Genomic DNA, 24,305 nt, shown 5'->3' with positions numbered 1-24,305 from the left:
TTTTTACCCTTCTGCCTCTCTCTCCCTCTCTCTCCCTCTCTCTCTCTCTCTCTCTCCCTCTCTCAGATCATCCCTCACTTCTTTCCTCCCCTGGAGGGGCAGGTGCGACAGGGAGTCTTTAACTCTCTCAATTTCATCATGGAGAAGAGAGTCTTGGCGTGAGTCTCTCTCTCTCTCTCTCTCTCTCTCTCTCTCTCTCTCTCTCTCTCTCTCACACACACACACACACACACACACACACACACATACAGTACACACACAGACACACACCGCCATCGTCATCATAGACTTTTTCAAAACGTTTGTTGTTACATGGATACAGATTACAGTTAGAATATTTACTGCCGCCTCTGTCCTACATTCTAATCCTGGTTCTCACCTCCTCTCTGCTTCCTCCCTCCCTCCCTCCCTCACCTCCTCTCTGCTTCCTCCCTCCCTCCCTCCCTCCCTCCCTCCCTCCCTCCCTCCCTCACCTCCTCTCTGCTTCCTCCCTCCCTCCCTCCCCCTCACCTCCTCTCTTCTTCCTCCCTCCCTCACCTCCTCTCTGCTTCCTCCCTCCCTCACCTCCTCTCTGCTTCCTCCCTCCCTCCCTCACCTCCTCTCTGCTTCCTCCCTCCCTCACCTCCTCTCTGCTTCCTCCCTCCCTCCCTCCCTCACCTCCTCTCTGCTTCCTCCCTCCCTCCCTCCCTCACCTCCTCTCTGCTTCCTCCCTCCCTCCCTCACCTCCTCTCTGCTTCCTCCCTCCCTCACCTCCTCTCTGCTTCCTCCCTCCCTCCCTCACCTCCTCTCTGCTTCCTCCCTCCCTCACCTCCTCTCTGCTTCCTCCCTCCCTCCCTCCCTCACCTCGTCTCTGCTTCCTCCCTCCCTCACCTCCTCTCTGCTTCCTCCCTCCCTCACCTCCCTCTCTCCCCTGTCCCTCTCCCTCTCCTCCCCTCCTCTCCTCCCTGTCCTCCCCTCTCTCCTCCCTGTCCTCCCCTCTCTCCTCTCGTCCTCTCCTCCCTCCTCTCATCCTCTCCTCCCCTCCCCCGTCTCCTCTCCTTTCCTCCTCCCCATCCTCCTCTCCTCTCATCCTCTCCTCATCTCCTCACATCCTCTCCTCCTCTCCTTCCCCCTCCACTCCTCTCCTCCTCCCCTCTCCTGTCCTGTCCTGCTCCAGTCACCTGGCTCCTCTGTTTGATAACCCCAAGCTGGATGGAGAGCTGCGATCCATGCTGAGAGAACGCTTCCCAGAGTTCTGCAGCTCCCCCTCCCCTCCCACGGAAGGTGAGAGCCCTCACACACACACACACTCACTCACACACACACACACACACACACACACACACACACACACACACACACACACACACACACACACACACACACACACACACACACACACACAACAACAGTCCAGTGGCATGTCCCTTTTAACGGGTAAAATGGTGGAATGTCCTTTTAACAGTTAAAATGGAGGAGTCTGTTTCCCTGGAGATGGACAACCATGTGCTGGACAAGGAGGATGGTTGCTACGACAACACAGAGGCCACCTTCAGTGACGACGAGGAGGAGATCAACAACAAAGGTACTACATTACCCACAATCCCTCACTTCATATTCATTTGAACCCTGTCGTTAGTGCATGTGGCGTTCCTGCTGTACGCACGTCCTCGTGCATCCATGACTAAAACTAAATAGCATTTTAGTCAAAAGATGATGACTAAAACTAAATAGCATTTTTGTCAAAAGATGATGACTAAAACTAAATAGCATTTTTGTCAAAAGATGATGACTAAAACTAAACAGCATTTTAGTCAAAATTGATTTTGATAAATACAAATTTGCTGTCAAAATTAACACTGATGAATTGTGAATAATGATGAGTGAGAAAGTTACCAGACGCTCAAAGACCACCATACTGTACCTGAAGCTGTAGCCCTGTTCTTAGTATTGGAGAGAGGTCAGTGGTCTTTGTGCCTGTAGTATGACCTCTTCCATTCTACAGGTCATTGTTTGACCTGTTAGGATTCTCATACTGTAGGTTAGCGTGTAACCCGTACGTTTCGCCATGCGGGATTAGAACCCAGTCTCCTGCTTGGGAGACGGGTGCGCTGACAGTTGCGCCAATAGGGACGGCCCTCTTGGAGGGACTGTCAGCGCTCCTTTGAGGACTGAGACCACTCCATCATTTCTACAAAGGAACATGCATCGTGGGTGGGGGACAACAGGTTTACTGTTTACTGAGCACTTGTTGAGTGTTGCTGTTGTTCCATGCACTCCTCTGGTTGGATAGATAGCCGCTAACACTGAGGTATACAACCAGTCAAAAACAGGTGTTCTAACTAAGAATGGTCTGGTTGGCTGACCTTTCACCCGGCAGGAAAAAAGCGGGAATTCAGGTTCCATCCAATCAAAGAGGCCATCATCGAGGAGCCTGCTGACATCACGCCCTACGTGGACCAATTGGACGACACGATGAAGGAGAAGGTGTTGCAGCTTCAGAAAGGAAGGTCAGTAGGTCACAGACGAGACACACTCTCTCTCTCTCTCTCTCTCTCTCTCTCTCTCTCTCACTGTTTCTCTCTCTCTTTCCCCTTGTCTCTTTCCTTGTCTCTCTCTCTCCCCACACCTCTCTCTCTTTCCTTGTCTCTCTCTCCCCCTACTTCTCTCTCCCCTCCTCTCTCTCTCCCCCTATTTCTCTCTCCCCTCCTCTCTCTATCTCTCCTTGTCTCTCTTTGTCTCCCCCCCTCTCTCTCTCTCTCTCTCTCTCTCTCTCTCTCTCTCTCTCTGCCCCATGGTTGCAGATCTGAGGGATGTGTTGTATCTCTGTAGTAACCTCCCCCCCTCCCTCTACAGTGACACGGAGACTCAGTGTGAGGTCATGCAGGAGATGGTGGACCTGATCCTGGAGGTGAGTCCCACACGGCCACACGGCTCCAGGTCACGTGGCGTGGTGGTGGTGTTGTTGTTGTCCTGCGTCTCACCTCCGTCTCTGTCAGGAGGACTTTGACTCGGAGCAGATGTCCACGCTGGCCTCCTGCCTGGCCGAGCTCTTCAAGGGACACTTCAGAGGGGACGTGCTTCCTGACGAGATCACTGAGGAGTGAGTCCTGTGTGTGTGTGTGTGTGTGTGTGTGTGTGTGTGTGTGTGTGTGTGTGTGTGTGTGTGTGTGTGTGTGTGTGTGTGTGTGTGTGTGTGTGTGTGTGTGTGTGTGTGTGTGTGTGTGTGTGTGTGTGTGTGTGTGTGTGTGAGTGAGGGAGAGAGAGAGAGAGAGAAAGAGGGAGAGAGGGAGAGACGGCTAGTGTCAGTATCCTCATGTCAACTGTATGTGTGTGTTGCTTGTGCGTATGTGCTTGCATGTGTGTGTGTGTGCGTATGTGCTTGCATGTGTGTGTGTGTGTGTGTGCTTGTGTGTGTGCGTGTGTGCTTGTATGTCTGTGTGTGTGCTTGTATGTATGTGTGTGTGTGTGTGTGTGCTTGTGTGTGCGTGCGTATGTGTGTGTCTGTGTGTGTGTGCGTGCGTGCGTGTGTGTGTGTGTGTGTGTGTGCGAGCGTGCGTGTGCGTGTGTTTGTTTGTGTGTACGTGTGTGCATGCGTGTGTGTGTGCGTGCGTTTGTGTGCGTGTGTTTGTGCGCGCGTGTGTGCGTGTGTGTGTGTGTGTGTGTGCGTGTGTGTGTGTGTGCGTGTGTGTGTGTGTGTGTGTGTGCGTGTGTGTGTGTGCGTGTGTGTGCGTGCGTGTGTGTGTGTGTTTCCAGGTCGTTGGAGGAGTCAGTGTGTAAGCCGGTGTGCCTGGTGTTCAGGAACCTGTGTCAGATGCAGGAGGACAACAGCGGCTTCTCCGTGCTGCTGGACATGCTGGCCGAGCTCTACCAGAAACAGCCCAAGATAGGCTACCACCTGCTCTACTACCTCAAGGCCAGGTCAGGAACACTCATACACACACGCACACACACACACACACGATAGGCTACCACCTGCTCTACTACCTCAAGGCCAGGTCAGGAACACTCATACACACACGCACACACACACACACACGATAGGCTACCACCTGCTGTACTACCTCAAGGCCAGGTCAGGAACACACACTCTCCTGGCCCCTTCACACGCCTTGCATGAATTGACAGGCAGATAACTCCATCTCCAATCACCACGCAGGACAAGGTGTTCCACGTTTACCTTCCCTTTAATGTAGCCACCGGCAGTAGGGTAAAACAACGATGCTTCAAAGACATGAACAGCCGAGTTAAAGCATACGACGAAACAGCATGATCTTCTTAAGCACGCTCTGAGACGGAGCACTGAATAGACACATGGAAATGACGTCACATTGAAAGCATACGCGCAGTTTGACTTTTTGATCAGGGGGGGCAGTCAGGATAGGATCTTGCGGGTGATGCCAATCATTCTCTCCCAAGCCCCGCCCATGTGGGATGAATGAGGGGGATGAATGTCCAGGTACAGCCCTTCTCTGAGAGGTACTTTGTCACTGCTTCCATGTCCATGTTGGAGGATAATCCAAGCTCTTTGCATGCTCCAACGAAGTTTGTTCCTCGGTCTGAGCGGAACTGCTTAACTGGTCCTCGGACCGCCAGGAACCTTCTCAACGCGTTGATGAAGCTGGAACTCTCCATGGACTCTGACCTCAAGATGGATGGCTTGGATGCTTAAACAGGTGAATAGAACTGCCCATCTTTTGCTTTCAGCAATGCCACCCCTTGTCCGACGTACAGAGATCATCCAGGGTCCAAAGACGTCCACACCCACATGTGTGAAAGGAGGTTCCATACTGACTCTGTCTGGAGGTAGGTCAGCCATTTTCTGGACTTCAGCGGTTCCTCTGAGCTTGCGACAAGGGATGCATTTGAGGATCAGGCTGCTCACACACCTCCTAGCACCCATGATCCAATAGCCAGCTGAGCGGACAGCACCCTCAGTGATATGACATCCTTGGTGTTGTGACTCCACATGATAGTGTTGCACAAGGAGGGAGGCAACATGATGCCGCCCTTGAATGATTATCGGTCTTTTCTCTTCGTACCCCAGCTGTGAATGTTGTATACGTCCTCCGACTCTCAGTAGATCATTCTCATCAAGGAATGGGTCCAGCATTCTCAGAGGGCTGTCTTTGGGAATATCCCTTTGGGTCCTGATGCATTGAATTTCTTCAGCATAGGTTTCTTCCTACACAGCTCGAATGATGACATTTTTGCTCTGACTGCGCTCCTCCACTGTGTGATGTCTCACAGCGATGCCATCCTTTGCAGTTCCCCGGAGAGTCTTCTGAATTCTTCTTGAAGCGGCATGCGATGTGTCTGAGACCAGATATGGCACGGTTAAGAGTCCTCCAGGAAGAAAAACGCTCAAAGCGCTGAGACCCGAGTTGGCTGTCTTGGATGGTGGAGGCCAACACTGTCACCTGAGAGCGGATTTCTTTATCTTGTTCTGGATCGATGAGTTCGAAGACATCTGTCTTGGGAGGGATTTGTTTGGGCTGAGATATGAATGCAGGCCCAGAAAACCATGTGGTGTCTTTCAGGCGGGCTGCGGGGATGGACCTTGTGGCATGGTCCGCAGGGTTATGTTCCGTTGACACGTAGTGCCATTGCTGTGGCTGAGTGCTTCTCCTGATCCTCTGGGTCCGGTTGTTCACATAAACATAGAAACGTCGCTTCTCATTATAGATGTAGCCCAGGACTACTCTACTGTCCATATAGAAGGTGATGGCATCACACTTGATGTCTATCTCCGAGGTAATGAGCTCCGCCCCGTCCACAGCCATCACCGCAGCACACAGCTCTAGCCGAGGTATGGTGTGTTCTGGACGAGGAGCTAGTCTTGCCTTACCGAACACAAATCCTGTTTGGCAGTTCCCTTCTGCATCTGTAGTCTTCAGATAGGCTACTACAGCTATTGCCTTCTCCGAAGCATCCGAGAAGACACAAAGTTCTTTGTGCTGAGCTTCTGTGGGAGACGCACATGTGTACTGTCTCGGGATCCTTAGGTTTTGGAGCTCTTTTAAGGACTCTCTCCACTTGTCCCAGAGTTCTTCTTTATCTGGAGGCAACGGAGCATCCCAGTCGCTCGTCTCTATTGAGAGCTCTCTCTGTAAAGCCTTTCCTTGTAAAGTGACGGGGGCGACGAATCCCAAAGGGTCATACTGTTGTATCCTAAAGGGTTCACTGTTGACAACACTCCGCGGCGAGTGTAAGGCTTCTTCTCTTCAGCCACTTCGAAGAGGAAGTGTCTTTAAGTCCCAGCAGAGTCCAAGGCTGCGCTGGATGGGTAAGGAGTCGACACCGAGATCCAGATCTTTCAGGTCGTGGCGTGATCCTCCGTCGGAAAGGCCAGCATGACCTCTCTGCTGTTTGAGGCTATTTTATGAAGCCTGAGATTGGAGCACGCCAGCATTTTCTGTGTTCTTTGGAGCAAGTCAATGGCAGCCTCTGGTGTAGGCAGGGACTTGAGTCCATCGTCGACGTTAAAGTCCCTTTCAACAAACTGCCTTGCCTCCTTGCCAAACTCCTCCTCCTCTTCTTTTGCAGCTCTTCTGAGGCAGTGGATTGCGACTGCTGGTGATGGACTGTTTCCAAAGATATGCACTTTCATGCGATACTCTGTGATCTCGTTGTCCAAGTTGTTGTCTCTATACCACAGAAATCTGAGGAAGTTTCTGTCCTCTGGCCTGACAGTGAAACAGTGGAACATCTGTTGAATGTCCACTGTGATGGCGATGCTGTCCTTACGAAAGCGTATGAGTACTCCCAGAAGACTGTTGTTGAGATCCGGTCCTGTGAGGAGGACCTGATTCAGGGAGAGTACCTTGTGTTGAGCACTTGAATCAAAGACCACCCGAATCTGGCCTGGTTTCTTTGGATGGTAAACTCCCAGGAGGGGAGGTACCAATGCTCTTCATTGTCGCTGAGGGGAGGAGCTTCCTCTGCATGACCATTCTGGAATATATTTTCCATGAATGATACGAAATTACGAAATTGATGACAGGCGTTCTGCTGCTTGTGACCTATTGTTCGGCAGGCGAGGTCGTGGCTCTCTAAATGGCAAGGGTGCAACTAAGCTGTTGTCCTTATCTTTGTAGACTCCCTGTTCCATTGTCTTCAAAAAGAGTCTGTCCTCGACAGATGGGCCAAGCTTGTCGTCATCTTTTGTCTGTTTAAAGACATCACATCCTAGGTGTTCTCCATAGGCACCGCATATGGGACCTTCCATGTGGTCGGGCGCAGGGAGACCTGGGGCCTTGTTGCTGGACCACTTTTCATTCACAACGAAGTGATTAGGGCATGGTTCGAAGAAAGAGTGACGACCATTTTCCATAGTGTTGGTATAGAAGGTGCTCACAGTGATGGGTTTGTGGGCATCTCCTAGACAGACATTGCCAACGATTACCCATCCCAAGTCTAGTTTTCACACACTCACACACACACACACAACCACACACACACACACCCACGATAGGCTACCACCTGCTGTACTACCTCAAGGCCAGGTCAGAAACACACACACACACCCACGATAGGCTACCACCTGCTGTACTACCTCAAGGCCAGGTCAGAAACACACACACACACACGCACGCACACACGATGGGCTACCTCTAGGCCAGGTCAGCGTGACACACACACACACACACACTGCTGGAGAAACAGCCAAGGCCAGGTCAGACTCACTCTCTCACACACACACACAGATACACACATGCACGCGCGCTCTCACACACACACACACACACAGTCTTACCATATACAGTAGAGATACAGTACTTCCCAGATGTGTTTTTTTGTGTCTTCTATGAGATGAAACAGCCTCTCCAACTTTATTCCAACTTTACTCAAACCTCCCTCCTACATTGTTCTAACCTTGCTTTAACATTTCTCTAACATTGTTCTAACTTTTTTGTGACGTTGCTCTAACATTGCTGTAACTGTTCTAACCTTGCTGTAACTGTTCTAACCTTGCTGTAACTGTTCTAACCTTGCTGTAACTCTTCTAACCTTGCTGTAAATGTTCTAACTTTGCTGTAACCGTTCTAACCTTGCTGTAACGTTGTTCTAACGTTCCTCCAACGTTGTGCTCCGTGCAGTGCTGTAACCGTTCTAACCTTGCTGTAACGTTCCTCCAACGTTGTGGTCCGTGCAGTGCTGTAACCGTTCTAACCTTGCTGTAACGTTGTTGTAACGTTCCTCCAACGCTGTGCTGCGTGCAGTAAGGCGGCGATGGGGAAGATGAGCCTGTACGAGTCGTTTGCTCAGGCCACGGCGCTGGGGGACCTGCACACCTGCCTCATGATGGACATGAAGGCCTGCCAGGAGGACGACGTCCGGCTGCTCTGCTACCTCACACCCTCCATATACTCTGAGGTAGGACACACACACACACTGCTACCTCACGCCCTCCATATACTCTGAGGTAGGACACACACACACACTGCTACCTCACGCCCTCCATATACTCTGAGGTAGGACACACACACACTGCTAACTCACGCCTTCCGTCTGCTCTGAGCTAGGGACACGCACGCACCTTACACACACCTGAAACACACACACACACACCTGAAACACACACACACACACCTGAAACACACACACACCGTTGTTGGCGTGTTATTTTGACCCTCTTCTTGTCTCTCTGCTGGTCAGTTCCCAGATGAGACGCTGCGTAGCGGAGAGCTCCTCAACATGATCGTAGCTGTGATTGACTCTACCCAGGTACCAGAGACCTCACACACACCACACACTCTACCCCACACACCACACACTCTACCCAGGTACCAGAGACCTCACACACCACACACTCTACCCCACACACCACACACTCTACCCAGGTACCAGAGACCTCACACACCACACACTCTACCCAGGTACCAGAGACCTCACACACCACACACTCTACCCAGGTACCAGAGACCTCACACACACCACACACTCTACCCCACACACCACACACTCTACCCAGGTACCAGAGACCTCACACACTCTACCCAGGTACCAGAGACCTCACACACCACACACTCTACCCCACACACCACACACTCTACCCAGGTACCAGAGACCTCACACACACCACACACTCTACCCCACACACCACACACTCTACCCAGGTACCAGAGACCTCACACACACCACACACTCTACCCCACACACCACACACTCTACCCAGGTACCAGAGACCTCACACACCACACACTACCCAGGTACCAGAGACCTCACACACCACACACTCTACCCAGGTACCAGAGACCTCACACACCACACACTCTACCCAGGTACCAGAGACCTCTCACACACCACACACTCTACCCAGGTACCAGAGACCTCACACACACCACACACTCTACCCAGGTACCAGAGACCTCACACACACCACACACTCTACCCAGGTACCAGAGACCTCACACACCACACACTCTACCCAGGTACCAGAGACCTCACACACCACACACTCTACCCAGGTACCAGAGACCTCACACACCACACACTCTACCCAGGTACCAGAGACCTCACACACACCACACTCTACCCAGGTACCACACACTCTACCCAGGTACCACACACACCACACACTCTACCCAGGTACCACACACTCTACCCAGGTACCACACACACCACACACTCTACCCAGGTACCACACACTCTACCCAGGTACCACACACACCACACACTCTACCCAGGTACCACACACTCTACCCAGGTACCACACACTCTACCCAGGTACCAGAGACCTCACACACACTCTACCCAGGTACCAGAGACCTCACACACACCACACACTCTACCCCACACACCACACACTCTACCCAGGTACCAGAGACCTCACACACACTCTACCCAGGTACCAGAGACCTCACACACACCACACACTCTACCCCACACACCACACACTCTACCCAGGTACCAGAGACCTCACACACCACACACTCTACCCAGGTACCAGAGACCTCACACACCACACACTCTACCCCACACACCACACACTCTACCCAGGTACCAGAGACCTCACACACTCTACCCAGGTACCAGAGACCTCACACACACCACACACTCTACCCAGGTACCAGAGACCTCACACACACCACACACTCTACCCAGGTACCAGAGACCTCACACACACCACACACTCTACCCAGGTACCAGAGACCTCACACACACCACACTCTACCCAGGTACCAGAGACCTCACACACACCACACTCTACCCAGGTACCAGAGACCTCACACACTCTACCCAGGTACCAGAGACCTCACACACTCTACCCAGGTACCAGAGACCTCACACACTCTACCCAGGTACCAGAGACCTCACACACTCTACCCAGGTACCAGAGACCTCACACACTCTACCCAGGTACCAGAGACCTCACACACACCACACACTCTACCCAGGTACCAGAGACCTCACACACTCTACCCAGGTACCAGAGACCTCACACACCACACATCACTCTGTCTACATACAGCCTACAATGATGCTCTGATGTGTGTGTTTAACATGTGTACAGTTATGAGTAGTGTAAATAGTTATCTGTAATTATATTTTAGTTCTGTCTGCCTGTCTGTGTGTGTGTCTCTGTCTGCCTGTCTGTCTGCCTGCCTGCCTCTCTGTCTGTCTGTGTTTGTCTGTCTGTCTCTGTGTGTGTGTGTGTGTGTGTGTGTGTGTGTGTGTGTGTGTGTGTGTGTGTGTGTGTGTGTGTGTGTGTGTGTGTGTGTGTGTGTGTGTGTGTCTATCTCAGCTGCAGGAGCTGATGTGTCATGTGATGATGGGTAACCTGGTCATGTTCCGCAAGGACTCAGTCCTCAACATCCTGAGTGAGTCTCTCTCTCTCTCTCTCTCTCTCTCTCTCTCTCTCACACACACACACACACACAAACTTTAACACACACACATACACACACACTGACGCACAGACACACACACACACACACAGTTGTTGTGTAGTTGAAGTGTAACGTGAGTCAGTGTGTGTGTGTAACAAGGTTGTTGTTGTTGTTGTGTCCTTGTTTACAGTTCAGTCTCTGGACTGGGAGACGTTTGAGCAGTACAGCACCTGGCAGCTGTTCCTGGCCCACAGCATCCCCCTGGAAACCATCATCCCCATCCTCCAGCACCTCAAATACAAGGGTACACACACACACACACACACACACACACACACACACACACACACACACAGCATCCCCCTGGAAACCATCATCCCCATCCTCCAGCACCTCAAATACAAGGGTACACACACACACACACACACACACAGCATCCCCCTGGAAACCATCATCCCCATCCTCCAGCACCTCAAATACAAGGGTACACACACACACACACACACACACACACACACACACACACACACACACACAGCATCCCCCTGGAAACCATCATCCCCATCCTCCAGCACCTCAAATACAAGGGTACACACACACACACACACACACAGCATCCCCCTGGAAACCATCATCCCCATCCTCCAGCACCTCAAATACAAGGGTACACACACACACACACACACACACACACACACACACACACACACACACACACACACACACACACACACACACAGCATCCCCCTGGAAACCATCATCCCCATCCTCCAGCACCTCAAATACAAGGGTACACACACACACACACACACACACACACACACACACACACAGCATCCCCCTGGAAACCATCATCCCCATCCTCCAGCACCTCAAATACAAGGGTACACACACACACACACACACACACACACACACACACACACACACACACACACCCACAGCATCCCCCTGGAAACCATCATCCCCATCCTCCAGCACCTCAAATACAAGGGTACACACACACACACACACACACACACACACACACAGCATCCCCCTGGAAACCATCATCCCCATCCTCCAGCACCTCAAATACAAGGGTACACACACACACACACACACACACACACACACACACACACACACACACACACAGGCATACACATATACACACACACACACACAGGCATACACATACATACACACACACACACAGGCATACACATACACACACACACACACACACACACAGGCATACACATACATACACACACACACACACACACACACACACACACACACACAGGCATACACATACATACACACACACACAGGCATACACATACATACACATACACACACACACACATACACAGGCATACACATACATACACACACACATACATACGTAACATAGCTATAGCCATTACATCATCCATTGGCCTGCGTCTGGTATACAAACCTTGGCAGATGTATATTATACACTCATTCCTCTCTCTCTCTCCCTCTCTCTCTCTCTCTCGTCCCCCCCTCCCTCTCTCTCCCTCCCCAGAACACCCAGAAGCCCTGTCCTGTCTGCTGTTGCAACTGCGCAGGGAAAAGTAAGTGGCTGACACCATATTGCCAGACCGGCTCGACCCAAAACAAACTAAAACGTGGAGATTCTTTCAGTCGTTTATTTTTGTCATCCGGGTGAGGGGAACCTCAATAGAACCAGGCCAGGCCCAGCCTGGCTTATGTGCGTGGCTGGCTTGTTTCTGTTCAGGACTGGTAGGACGGAAGCTAGTCATGCCACTGAAATAACTGTGAATTGAAATGACATGAAATGATGTCTGATCAATAAGATAGGTCTTGTTGCCTGCCCTGGACACATCAGTTCCAATGCTTCCAATGCTAATCCAGCACAATAAGAGCGAGAGCGACCCAGTTAGCTCATGAGCTCACAACAACTAGCAGCAGCTTCTATAACATTAATGGTAGCGGTCAGTGGCTAAAGCAGTTACACTGATGATTCCTGTAATGTTAGCTATTTTGCTGTAATTGGTTCAACGTCTGTTTCTGGACAAAGGTAAGGGATAAACCCAGATAACACAAGGCTAGCAGACCTACAGCGGTTCCCTGAAGGATGCTCCACCACCATTCCACCGGTAGTTAATAGTCTATATCCTAGGCCCATTGGCCGTGGGGTCCGTGGTGTGGTGGTGAGACTCCGCCCCCTCGCATCAGAGCGGTTCGGGTGTAGTGCAGTTACTTCCAGGCAATCTCCATACACCCACTGGTGAAAACCGTGTGTCTCTAGCCCACTCAGGGGCTGAGTTGTGGAGTTCATGGCATGGATAGTGGCGTGGTGGCGAAACTCCGCCCGCTTGGGTCAGAGCTGATTGAGCGCAGTACAGTGACCTCTGGGCAATCTCCTTGCACCCACTGGGGAAGACTGTGGGTCTCTAGCCCACTTGGGCTGAGTTGTGGGATCCTTGGCGTGGATAGTGGCGTGATGGTGAGACTCCACCCACTCAGGTCAGAGCTGGTCCTGGACAGTGTACCTCTCTCCGGGCCACCCACCTGCCCCCACCGGTGAAGACCGTGTTTCTCTAGCCCTCTCGGGCTGATTTGTGGGGTCCGTGGCGTGGTGGCAAGACTCCGCCCCATCGCATCATATTGGGTCGGGGGCTGTGGACCCCTCTATAAACCCTTTATACACATTATTTGACCTTTCAATTTTCTTCACTTACATAAGCAGACAGTGAGTGTGTGGTCTCTGAAATAATAAAGAAATATAATGTATAACTAACAGAAATACTTACACAAATAAACTAAATAGCCTAACTCAAATACTCATTGAATTGCTGAAACTGAACAAGGAACAGTTTATCTAAGCCTGTTGCTGCCCTCCTGTTGCCGAAAACAGTAAATGCTCTTGTGGTAGCAACATAGACCTGCAGGTTCTGGGACCACTGCCTCTTGTGGTAGCAACATAGAACTGCAGGTCAACAACGGGACAAAGAGAAAAAGGGAGTGAGGACTACTGGACATTTGCTATTCTAGCTGCGCGGCTGGCCAGCCACTCACACAAACATGCAGAAGGACAGATGCTCTTCAGTCCTGTCCCTGACCAGGACCCGGACTGGGCACTGGGACTTGGTCCCCGGGCGCCGTGAACGATGGCCGCCCACTGCTCCTGGCTGCCCCTGGAGGAGGACAGCTTGGATGTGTCAAATGCAGTGGACGAATTCCACCGACAACCCCCGATGATGTGTGTGTGTGTGTGTATTGTGTGTGCTGTCTGTTTCTGTGTTTGACTCTAGTGAGTCTGTTTCTGTGTTTGACTCTGTAGTGAGTCTGTTTCTGTGTTTGACTCTGTAGTGAGTCTGTTTCTGTGTTTGACTCTGTAGTGAGTGTTTCTGTGTTTGACTCTGTAGTGAGTCTGTTTCTGTGTTTGACTCTGTAGTGAGTCTGTTTCTGTGTTTGACTCGGTAGTGAGTCTGTTTCTGTGTTTGACTCTGTAGTGAGTCTGTTCCTGTGTTTGACTCTGTAGTGAGTCTGTTTCTGTGTTTGACTGTAGTGAGTCTGTTTCTGTGTTTGACTCTGTAGTGAGTCTGTTTCTGTGTTTAACTCTGTAGTGAGTCTGTTTCTGTGTTTCACTCTGTAGTGAGTCTGTTCCTGTGTTTGACTCTGTAGTGAGTCTGTTTCTGTGTCTGACTCTGTAGTGAGTCTGTTCCTGTGTTTGACTCTAGTGAGTCTGTTTCTGTGTTTGACTCTGTAGTGAGTCTGTTCCTGTGTTTGACTCTGTAGTGAGTCTGTTCCTGTGTTTGACTCTGTAGTGAGTCTGTTTCTGTGTTTGACTCTGTAGTGAGTCTGTTTCTGTGTTTGACTCTGTAGTGAGTCTGTTTCTGTGTTTGACTCTGTAGTGAGTCTGTTTCTGTGTTTGACTGTAGTAAGTCTGTTTCTGTGTTTGACTCTGTAGTGAGTCTGTTTCTGTGTTTGACTCTGTAGTGAGTCTGTTTCTGTGTTTGACTCTGTAGTGAGTGTTTCTGTGTTTGACTCTGTAGTGAGTCTGTTTCTGTGTTTGACTCTGTAGTGAGTCTGTTTCTGTGTTTGACTCTGTAGTGAGTCTGTTTCTGTGTTTGACTCTGTAGTGAGTCTGTTTCTGTGTTTGACTCTGTAGTGAGTCTGTTTCTGTGTCTGACTCTGTAGTGAGTCTGTTTCTGTGTTTGACTCTAGTGAGTCTGTTTCTGTGTTTGACTCTGTAGTGAGTCTGTTCCTGTGTTTGACTCTGTAGTGAGTCTGTTCCTGTGTTTGACTCTGTAGTGAGTATGTTCCTGTGTTTGACTCTGTAGTGAGTCTGTTTCTGTGTCTGACTCTGTAGTGAGTCTGTTTCTGTGTTTGACTCTGTAGTGAGTCTGTTTCTGTATTTGACTCTGTAGTGAGTCTGTTTCTGTGTTTGACTCTAGTGAGTCTGTTTCTGTGTTTGACTCTGTAGTGAGTCTGTTCCTGTGTTTGACTCTGTAGTGAGTCTGTTCCTGTGTTTGACTCTGTAGTGAGTCTGTTTCTGTGTTTGACTCTGTAGTGAGTCTGTTTCTGTGTTTGACTCTGTAGTGAGTCTGTTTCTGTGTTTGACTCTGTAGTGAGTCTGTTTCTGTGTTTGACTGTAGTAAGTCTGTTTCTGTGTTTGACTCTGTAGTGAGTCTGTTTCTGTGTTTGACTCTGTAGTGAGTCTGTTTCTGTGTTTGACTCTGTAGTGAGTCTGTTTCTGTGTTTGACTCTGTAGTGAGTGTTTCTGTGTTTGACTCTGTAGTGAGTCTGTTTCTGTGTTTGACTCTAGTGAGTCTGTTTCTGTGTTTCACTCTGTAGTGAGTCTGTTTCTGTGTTTCACTCTGTAGTGAGTCTGTTTCTGTGTTTCACTCTGTAGTGAGTCTGTTTCTGTGTTTCACTCTGTAGTGAGTCTGTTTCTGTGTTTCACTCTGTAGTGAGTCTGTTCCTGTGTTTGACTCTGTAGTGAGTCTGTTTCTGTGTTTGACTCTGTAGTGAGTCTGTTTCTGTGTTTGACTCTGTAGTGAGTCTGTTTCTGTGTTTGACTCTGTAGTGAGTCTGTTTCTGTGTTTGACTGTAGTAAGTCTGTTTCTGTGTTTGACTCTGTAGTGAGTCTGTTTCTGTGTTTGACTCTGTAGTGAGTCTGTTTCTGTGTTTGACTCTGTAGTGAGTCTGTTTCTGTGTTTGACTCTGTAGTGAGTGTTTCTGTGTTTGACTCTGTAGTGAGTCTGTTTCTGTGTTTGACTCTAGTGAGTCTGTTTCTGTGTTTCACTCTGTAGTGAGTCTGTTTCTGTGTTTCACTCTGTAGTGAGTCTGTTTCTGTGTTTCACTCTGTAGTGAGTCTGTTTCTGTGTTTCACTCTGTAGTGAGTCTGTTTCTGTGTTTGACATCAGTCCATCCCCACATGGAGCCTGGTGAGACTTGGTAATGGCCACCCTAACCCTGGCGTTGGTGGGTCTGTCTCTAACCCCTGACCTCTTGACCTCTGCCCCCCAGGCCCAGCGAGGAGATGGTTCGGATGGTGTTGAGCCGGCCGTGCCACCCGGAGGACCAGTTCACCACCAGCATCCTGCGCCACTGGGCGGCCAAACACGACGACGTGCTGGGGGAGCACATCAAGGCCCTGTTGATCAAGAACAACAACCTGCCACGCAAACGCCAGAGGTAGGACACACACACACACACACACACACACACACTCAGGGGTCTGACGCCACATGACCTCTCCTCATCCCTCTCTCCTCCCGCTCCTCTTTCCCTCTTCTCTCCCCCCTCCATCCTCCTCTCCTCCTCTCCAGTCTGCGTAGCTCCAGCAGTAAGCTGGCTCAGCTGACGCTGGAGCAGATCCTTGAACACATGGACAACCTGAGACTCAACCTGAGCAACACCAAGAACAGCTGTGAGTCTCACACACACTCACACACACACACACACTCACGCGCATGCACATTTTGAGAGCATATGAGAGATTGTTGGTATATTTGGGGTGAAAGGTTCCTCTGTGTCTCCCTCCAGTCTTCACCCAGACGCCCATCCTCCAGGCCCTGCAGCATGTTCAGGCCAGCTGTGACGAGGCCCACAAGATGAGGTGAGACTGTCTGACACACACACACACAGCCAGGAGTTATGATCACGAGCTGGAGAACTATGCAATCTCATTAAAACCATGTTAAAAAGTGGTAATGAAATAAAGTCTTTGAGTTTTTTAAAGCAGCTTTAGCATTTCTCAAAACGGAGAGCTTTATAACCTGGCGTACCCACTCTGCCCGCCGCCCAGGAAAGCTTCATAACCTGGCGTACCCTCTCTGCCCGCCGCCCAGGAAAGCTTTATAACCTGGCGTACCCACTCTGCCCGCCGCCCAGGAAAGCTTTATAACCTGGCGTACCCACTCTGCCCGCCGCCCAGGAAAGCTTTATAACCTGGCGTACCCTCTCTGCCCACCGCCCAGGTTCAGCGACCTCTTCTCATTGGCCGAAGAGTATGAGGAGTCGTCCTCCAAACCCCAGAAGTCGCGACGCAAGGCGCCCGCCTCATCGCCGCGGTCGCGCAAGGGGGCGGCTCCGCCCGCCAGCAATGAGGAGGAGAGCGCCTCCAGCAGTGCCTCGGTATGTCACTTACTGTGTACATCCCATTAACATCCTGTTGACTGGTCACGGGGCCGGTGGGAGGTAGGAAGTTGAACCTCTCACTGAAGGGATTAGTTGGTTGGTTGATTGATTGATTGGTTGATTGATTGGTTAATTGAATGAATAACTTTATTTGATGATAATAACACAAGTCCAGACGCTGCAAGTTCTATTTCATGGAGTTCCGCCCCATACTCCTGTTAGCCTACTTAAGACTGCTCTTCCGTGTTCATAGATTCTGTTCTTAGTTCCCATGTGTGAGAACATTGGTGAATGCCAGAATCCTCTTGGAAACGGTGTAAGTGGAGTTGAAGAAGAAACACTCCATAAGAAATTCTTAACTTCGTTTGTGAATGAGGCCCAATGTCTCTTTGTCACTGGTAGCCCATTGGCTGGCCTCAGGTGTGGCTACAATAGATACCTGTTAGGCCTCAGGTGTGGCTACAATAGATACCTCCTTTTATTATTATAATTTTTATTTATTTATTTATTTTTTCATCCTACATTTTTTAAAGTCTACAAATCAGTAGGCTATGAAGCCCGAGTAAACTGATACTGTATGGCTAAAAGGCACACTAGACAGTCTGGCCTTCATGGTTAACATCATATCTGTGTGATATGATTAGGGATTAGGGATCCTTTTTTAATTTAATGCTGCAATCAGTGGTTCTATTTCGCGGAGCTTCGCCCCATAGGGGGGGGCTTCGCTCCTAGTGGTTTATCCCGTTGCCTAGGCAACGCAGACTGAATATGAATATTAAAAATTGAACGCATCTGACAGCCAATCAGGTACAGGTGCCTTACTCTCTAAACTGTATAAAAAGAGAGCTAAACCCATCAAACTGCTCCCAAACTATTTCAGCGAGCTGAAATATTGACTGAGTGTGAAGATTTCCCTCAAGAATGAAGAAAGCGGTCAGCAACCTGGAAGCGGCGGGACTGGGAGACATTCCAGCCCCACCAAAAGCCCTTCTAAGGGCTCAGTGTTGCTGCCGGAAGCTCAACCCGAAGACGGACCGGCACGATTTGTGCTTCGTCTGCCTCGGGGCCCAGCATGCGAGGGATGGTCTGCTTGTGCCTCCCCCGTGCGCGCCGTGCTACCTCCTGCCGTTGGTAGAGAGGCAGTATCGTGCTGCGTTTTTTTTGCTGAGGAAGTTCCTCTGCCCCCCGTGGACTCACTCTCTATGGCCGCCTCCGGTTCGGAGTCCGGTTCTGAGGGAGAGGACGAGGAGGAGGGGAGAGGAGCTGTCGGCGATCGGTTCGGTCGTCCAGCCCCCTCCCAGGTGTCTGAACCCGAGTCCCGGGGGAGGGCACAGGGGCTCTGTGACCGAGAGCTTTATGCCGTCCTCCGCCGGGAGTTTCCCGGTATCCTGGAGAGGGCGGCGGCTTACGTCAGCATCCCCCTACCACCAGAGCCGGTCGAGGAGGAGCTGCCTGGATGGAGCCTCTCCTACTTCGGTGACCGGCAGGCGAAGAAAGGGAAGAGGCTGCTCCCCGCGATGCCACACATGGAGTCCTTCATCGAGGGATCGTGGGAACAGCCTGTCACAGCGAAGGCACCTGTGAAGTCCTTTCTCCACGCCACCCAAGTGGTCGGGCTGGAGAGGGATATTTCTCAGGGAACCCCGCCCCTCGAGCACTCGCTGGCGTCCCACCTGGTCCCGGGAGCGGTCTCATGGGGCGTCCAGCAGGAAGGCGCAGCTACCTGGGGCCAAGGACAGGGCGACTGTGGGGTTCGCGGAGAAGATGTGCTGAACGCCCAGTCTGCAGCAGCCATCTCCTCCATTGCCATCCTGGGCACCTCCATCGCCAAGATGACGGAGGGACATGGTCCACTGACCGCCGATCAGACTACGGAGATCGGCAAGAACATCGGCACGGCTCTCCAGCTCTGTCAGACGGCGGCAGCTTGCGCAGGACGGGGCATGGCTAACTCCGTCATGCAGCAGCGGCACCTGTGGCTCGGCTTGACCAGCATGAAGGAGGCAGATAAGCCGGTGCTGCTCAACGCCCCGATCTGCCGCACTGGATTGTTTGGGTCCTCCGTGGGCCTGGCACTGGAGCGGTTCGGGAAGCTGGAGGAGGACCAGAAGCTGCTTTCCAAGCACCTCGCTGTTCCTCACGCCAAGGCAGCGACGGCGCGCGCACCCACCCAGCGGCAGCACCAACATTCGGCGTCTCATCGCCGTGACAGGAGGGAGAGAGCGAGAGCGGCCAGGTCGGAGGCAGCGTCTACCTCCCGACCGGCGCACCCATCTCCACAGACCCCTGCTCAGCGCACTCAGAATGGCGCCCAGTCCGGTGCTGTTCGCCGTGCTGGCCCGTCTTGTGCTCCTTGGCACAAGAAGCGGCGCACGCAATGACAATCAACGGAGATGGACTGTTCTCCCTCTGTCCCCTCCGTCCCTGTAAGGGACAACGAGGGCGTCTGTAGGGACGAGTTTAATAAAGATTCTTTTTTGCACTACGTCGGTGGTCATGAGTCTTTATTTGATGATAAACAGTCTGCATCTCATGTTGTTACCTCAGTGGTTGACCGCTCTCTAACCTCGGGTATAGCTAGCCTACATAGCAGTGCTTTAGCGTACTCTGATAGGCAGGGAGAGAAAGGTTGTACTATGAGCAGGGCGAGGTCCAGCAGTTCGCGTCACCCACTGGCATCGGGGCTAGCTAGCCTACCTACGAAGGGATTAGCTAGCCTACGGGTGTTGTAGAAGGATGAGGTATCAGATCGCATAACAGGGTCCAGCAGTTCGGTGCTGCCCTGCCATAAGCGTGTGATACGTTCTTTTCCGGACAACCAAGATACAGTGGCGGCTGTATCGAGTGGTTTGCTCTCGCTAGCCCCAGGCACGATTCTTCCGGGATTGCCTCAGTAGATTCCCCCCTCCCTGGGGGAACCTAGCCGACGCGATCCACGTCAGAGGGTTTCCCCAGCCCGGAGTGTGCGAGGGGTTGCTGAGGCTCAGGTTACAACGTTGTTAACCGACGCCCACGCTTCCCCCCCGCGCACCAAGGCGGGGATACCTTCCGCTCCCTTTCAGAGAGGGCCCACCCTGGGCTGTGCCTCCGCTTGCTCAGCGGCGGTCAGGGCCAAGCGAATGTACGAGCGGTTCTTGGCAGGAATGCCTCGACTGAGCGCACGCCCGCTCTCAGACAGCTATGCCGTATGGCGAGAGAAATGCTCTCTCTCCAAGTGGCTGGAACGCGTTCTGAGGGAGGGGTATTCCATTCAGTTCCGCTCTCCTCCCCCTCCTTTCCAAGGAGTGATAGAGACGGTGATCTCCGCCCCAGACCGAGTCGCAGCGCTAAGAGAGGAGATAGCCGAACTCGTGTCAAAGGGGGCGGTGACTATGGTTCTGCCGGAGTTGAGGAACGAGGGGTTTTATTCTCATTACTTCCTCGTTCCCAAAAAGACAGGCGGTGTCCAGCCGATATTGGATTTGCGCGTTCTCAATGTGTGCGTGTCCAAACGACCGTTCCGCATGCTCACAGTGAAACACCTGTTAGAATCTCATCATCTAGGCGATTTCTGCATGAGCATAGATCTGAGGGATGCTTACTTTCATGTTCCAATAATCAATCGGCACCGAAGTTTTCTCCGCTTTGCTTTCCAGGGGGTGGCATACGAGTACTCCAGACTACCGTTTGGATTTGCTCTAGCCCCCTGGACCTTCTCCAAGTGCGTGGAGGCTGCACTCGACCCGCTGCGGTGGCAGGGGATCAGAGTGCTAGCCTACCTAGACGACTTATTGGTCCTCGCCCCCTCCCCAGTGATAGCGATGGAGCACACCACCAGACTAGTGAATCACCTCTCGAGTCTGGGGTTTGCGATAAATTGGGAGAAGAGCGCGCCATGTCCAGCTCAGCAGGTAGTTTACCTGGGTCTCAGTTTGGACACGGTGACCATGAGAGCATCCCTGTCAGATCCAAGGAGAGAGGCGCTAGCGCTGGCTCTCCACCGCTTTCGTCCGACAGTCGCAGTCACTGCGTTGTCGGTGATGCGGTTGCTGGGTCTCATGTCAGCGGCTCATGCGGTGGTTCCGCTGGGTTTGCTTCACATGAGGAGCATCCAACGGTGGTTTGCTCGGTTACGTCTGGACCCGGTCAGACACAGACCCCGCTTGGTGGTGATACCAAGGTCACTGGGGGCGGACCTGAACTATTGGAGAGACCCGCGCATAATTGCGCAGGGGGTCACAATGGGCAGGTTGTCGATTCACGTGCCGGTGTTCACGGACGCGTCCCTCTCTGGGTGGGGAGGGACATGTCTGTCGCAGGCCGTAGGAGGAAGATGGCTCTCGGGGGAGAGGCGACACATCAACCTCCTGGAACTCAAGACTGTTTTGTTGGTTCTGCAGCACTTCGCCCCCCCTGGTAGGGGGGTGCGATGTGTTGGTGCGCTCGGACAACCAGACCGTGGTAGCCTACATCAACCGGCAGGGGGGTGTTGGTTCGCCAGCTCTGCACCGCATAGCGGTAGCATTGTGGCAGTGGGCAAGCATGAATCTCCGATCCTTGACGGCACGGCACATTCCAGGCCATCTGAATGTCGGAACGGACCTGATGTCTCGGGGGGGGGGGTCTGCATCAGGACGAGTGGCGGTTACACCCGCAGATTGTGTCACAACTGTGGGAGCGTTTCGGGGAGGCCTAGGTGGATCTGTTTGCCTCACGAGTGAATGCACACTGCCACCTTTGGTTCTCCATGAACCAGCGGGACGAGCCCCCTCTGGGAGTGGACGCGTTCGCTCACACTTCGCGGCCGAGAGCTCTACTGTATGCTTTCCCCCCATTAGCGGCTATTCCGCCGCTGTTAACCAGGGTACGGTCAGAGGGGCTGTCAGTTATCATGATAGCACCGTCCGACCCGGGGCGCGTTGGTTTGCGGAGATGGTGGCGATGGCGTCGGGAGACCCATGGCGCCTGCCGTATCGGCGGGACGCGCTGTCTCAGGCGGCGGGGGCAATTGACTACTGAGAGGCGGAGATTAGCCCGTAGGGGCCTCTCCGCTGGTGTGATCAGTACCATCCAGTGCGCGCGGGCCGGTTCCACTTCTAAGCTTTATGCTGGGAAGTGGGCGGCTTTTACGCGTTGGTGTGTGAGTGAGAGAGTCGACCCGGAGTGCTGTCCGGTAGAGTCGATTCTTTTATTTCTACAGCACCTGCGGGAAATGGAATTGTCGGCATCCACTATTGGAGTGTATGCGTCAGCCATTTCTGCTTGTCATGAGGGTTTCGCCAAGACTACAGTTTTCACGCATCCCTTGGTGAGGCGTTTTTTGTTGGGCGCCAGGAGGCTTAGGCCTACGGTCAGAGCCACGGCTCCGCAGTGGGACCTGTCCTTGGTGCTGAATGCGCTCTGTGAGCCGCCATTCGAGCCTTTGGAACAGGTGTCACTCAAGTGGCTGTCGGTGAAAACGGCGCTACTCCTCGCTTTGGTCTCGGGTAAGCGTGTCAGTGATCTGTGTGCTCTGTCGACGCAGTCAGGCTGTCTCACCATCACCGGTGATTTCAGCAAGGCAGTGTTACGTCCTAACCCATCCTTTTTGCCGAAGGTGGTTAAGAGCTCTTACAGATCACAGGCTTTGGAGTTACGGGCGTTTTTACTCAGGTTTTTCCTGGCAGGTGGATACGGCTGTTATCTCCACATCCCCTTTGGGTTATGTGTGAGATTGTTGTGGTCGTAATTGACTTGTGTGAAGGACATAGTAGGCTAGAGTTACCATGCGTAACTGCCGCCCTACCTAGTCTCCTTCTCAGCGCATCTCTTACCCCGCCCTTCAGTGCACTGATGGTGGCGGGTGGGTCGGGGCATGTGTATCATGGCATTGTAAGGTTATAATGCTTGTGTTACTGTGGCGCCTTTGCCTCAGCCATGCCGGGTTTGACGTCCCGTCGGGATGTCAGACTCAGCAGGGGTACATAGGGCATCGCTCGCTCCGCCTTAACCACTAGGAGCGAAGCCCCCCTATGGGGCGAAGCTCCGCGAAATAGAACGATAGTTACCTATTGTAACTCCAGTTCTATGAGTGGAGCGTAGCCCCATAGGGCTTCGGGCCCTGCTGACCCTCATTCTAGCTCGCTGAAATATTTATATTTTGGGAGCAGTTTGATGGGTTAAGCTCTCTTTTATACAGTTTAGAGAGTAAGGCACCTGTACCTGATTGGCTGTCAGATGCGTTCAATTTTTAATATTCATATTCAGTCTGCGTTGCCAAGGCAACGGGGTAAACCACTAGGAGCGAAGCCCCCCTATGTGGCTATGCTCCACTCATAAAACTGGAGTTACAATAGGTAACTATCGTTTTATTTTACCAATAAATTCTGCTAGATGGCAGTAAGAGACAAACGAAAGGCTTAAACAAATGGCCAGAGCCATATAAGGCACGGGGGCGGAGCAAAGGCACCTCCGGTTATTGACAACACAGGCAGAAATGCTGGAATAACAACAGAGAGGCGACTGGTAGGAGTGAGTCACATAAGTACGGCGCTATTAGGGCACTATGGCTCAGTGAAACAATCTGATAACAGGTGGTTTTAATTAGTTTTTTTCCACTTGTATCTTTATTGGGTTGTCAACACCAAACAAACAATCAGCAGAGGTACATAGGGCATCGCTCGCTCTGCCTAAACCACTAGGAGCGAAGACCCCCTATGGGGCGGTGCCCCCCAAAATAGAATGATAGGTACGCATTGTAACTCCAGTTCCATGAGTTGAGGGATAGGGCTCCACGCCCTGCCGATTCTCATTCTAGATTTGCTGAAATATTTTATTTTTGGGGGTTCCAGGATGAAGGCAGCACCTTCCGTTTATACAGTGAGAAGGAGGCACCTGTACTCTAATTGGCTGACA

At 51.9% G+C, this 24,305-nt stretch overlaps 2 protein-coding genes across 4 annotated transcripts in view; both read left to right on the top strand.

Annotated features, from left to right (window-relative positions):
• The window catches only part of LOC311326379 (major histocompatibility complex class I-related gene protein-like), a 356,702-nt gene that overhangs the window by 233,071 nt on the left and 99,326 nt on the right, over window positions 1-24,305 (top strand). The gene's annotated exons all lie outside the window — the stretch shown is intronic.
• Window positions 1-24,305, top strand: part of ints3 (integrator complex subunit 3) — a 49,514-nt gene that overhangs the window by 24,099 nt on the left and 1,110 nt on the right. The window contains exons 13-29 of the mRNA XM_084459279.1: window positions 67-158; window positions 1,157-1,263; window positions 1,445-1,564; window positions 2,360-2,489; window positions 2,836-2,890; window positions 2,979-3,082; window positions 3,736-3,900; window positions 8,202-8,355; window positions 8,638-8,706; window positions 10,727-10,802; window positions 11,002-11,065; window positions 11,844-11,893; window positions 12,346-12,394; window positions 16,320-16,487; window positions 16,622-16,722; window positions 16,839-16,911; window positions 17,273-17,429. Coding sequence (XP_084315405.1) covers window positions 67-158; window positions 1,157-1,263; window positions 1,445-1,564; window positions 2,360-2,489; window positions 2,836-2,890; window positions 2,979-3,082; window positions 3,736-3,900; window positions 8,202-8,355; window positions 8,638-8,706; window positions 10,727-10,802; window positions 11,002-11,065; window positions 11,844-11,893; window positions 12,346-12,394; window positions 16,320-16,487; window positions 16,622-16,722; window positions 16,839-16,911; window positions 17,273-17,429 — 1,734 coding nt within the window. The remainder of the gene's footprint in view (window positions 1-66; window positions 159-1,156; window positions 1,264-1,444; window positions 1,565-2,359; window positions 2,490-2,835; window positions 2,891-2,978; window positions 3,083-3,735; window positions 3,901-8,201; window positions 8,356-8,637; window positions 8,707-10,726; window positions 10,803-11,001; window positions 11,066-11,843; window positions 11,894-12,345; window positions 12,395-16,319; window positions 16,488-16,621; window positions 16,723-16,838; window positions 16,912-17,272; window positions 17,430-24,305) is intronic.

Source organism: Borostomias antarcticus (assembly GCF_949987555.1).
Source record: "Borostomias antarcticus genome assembly, chromosome: 27".
Classification (NCBI taxonomy): Eukaryota; Metazoa; Chordata; class Actinopteri; order Stomiiformes; family Stomiidae; genus Borostomias; species Borostomias antarcticus.
The sequence above is the reverse complement of the archived record's forward strand: the minus strand, read 5'-3'. Positions and strand labels throughout refer to the sequence as shown.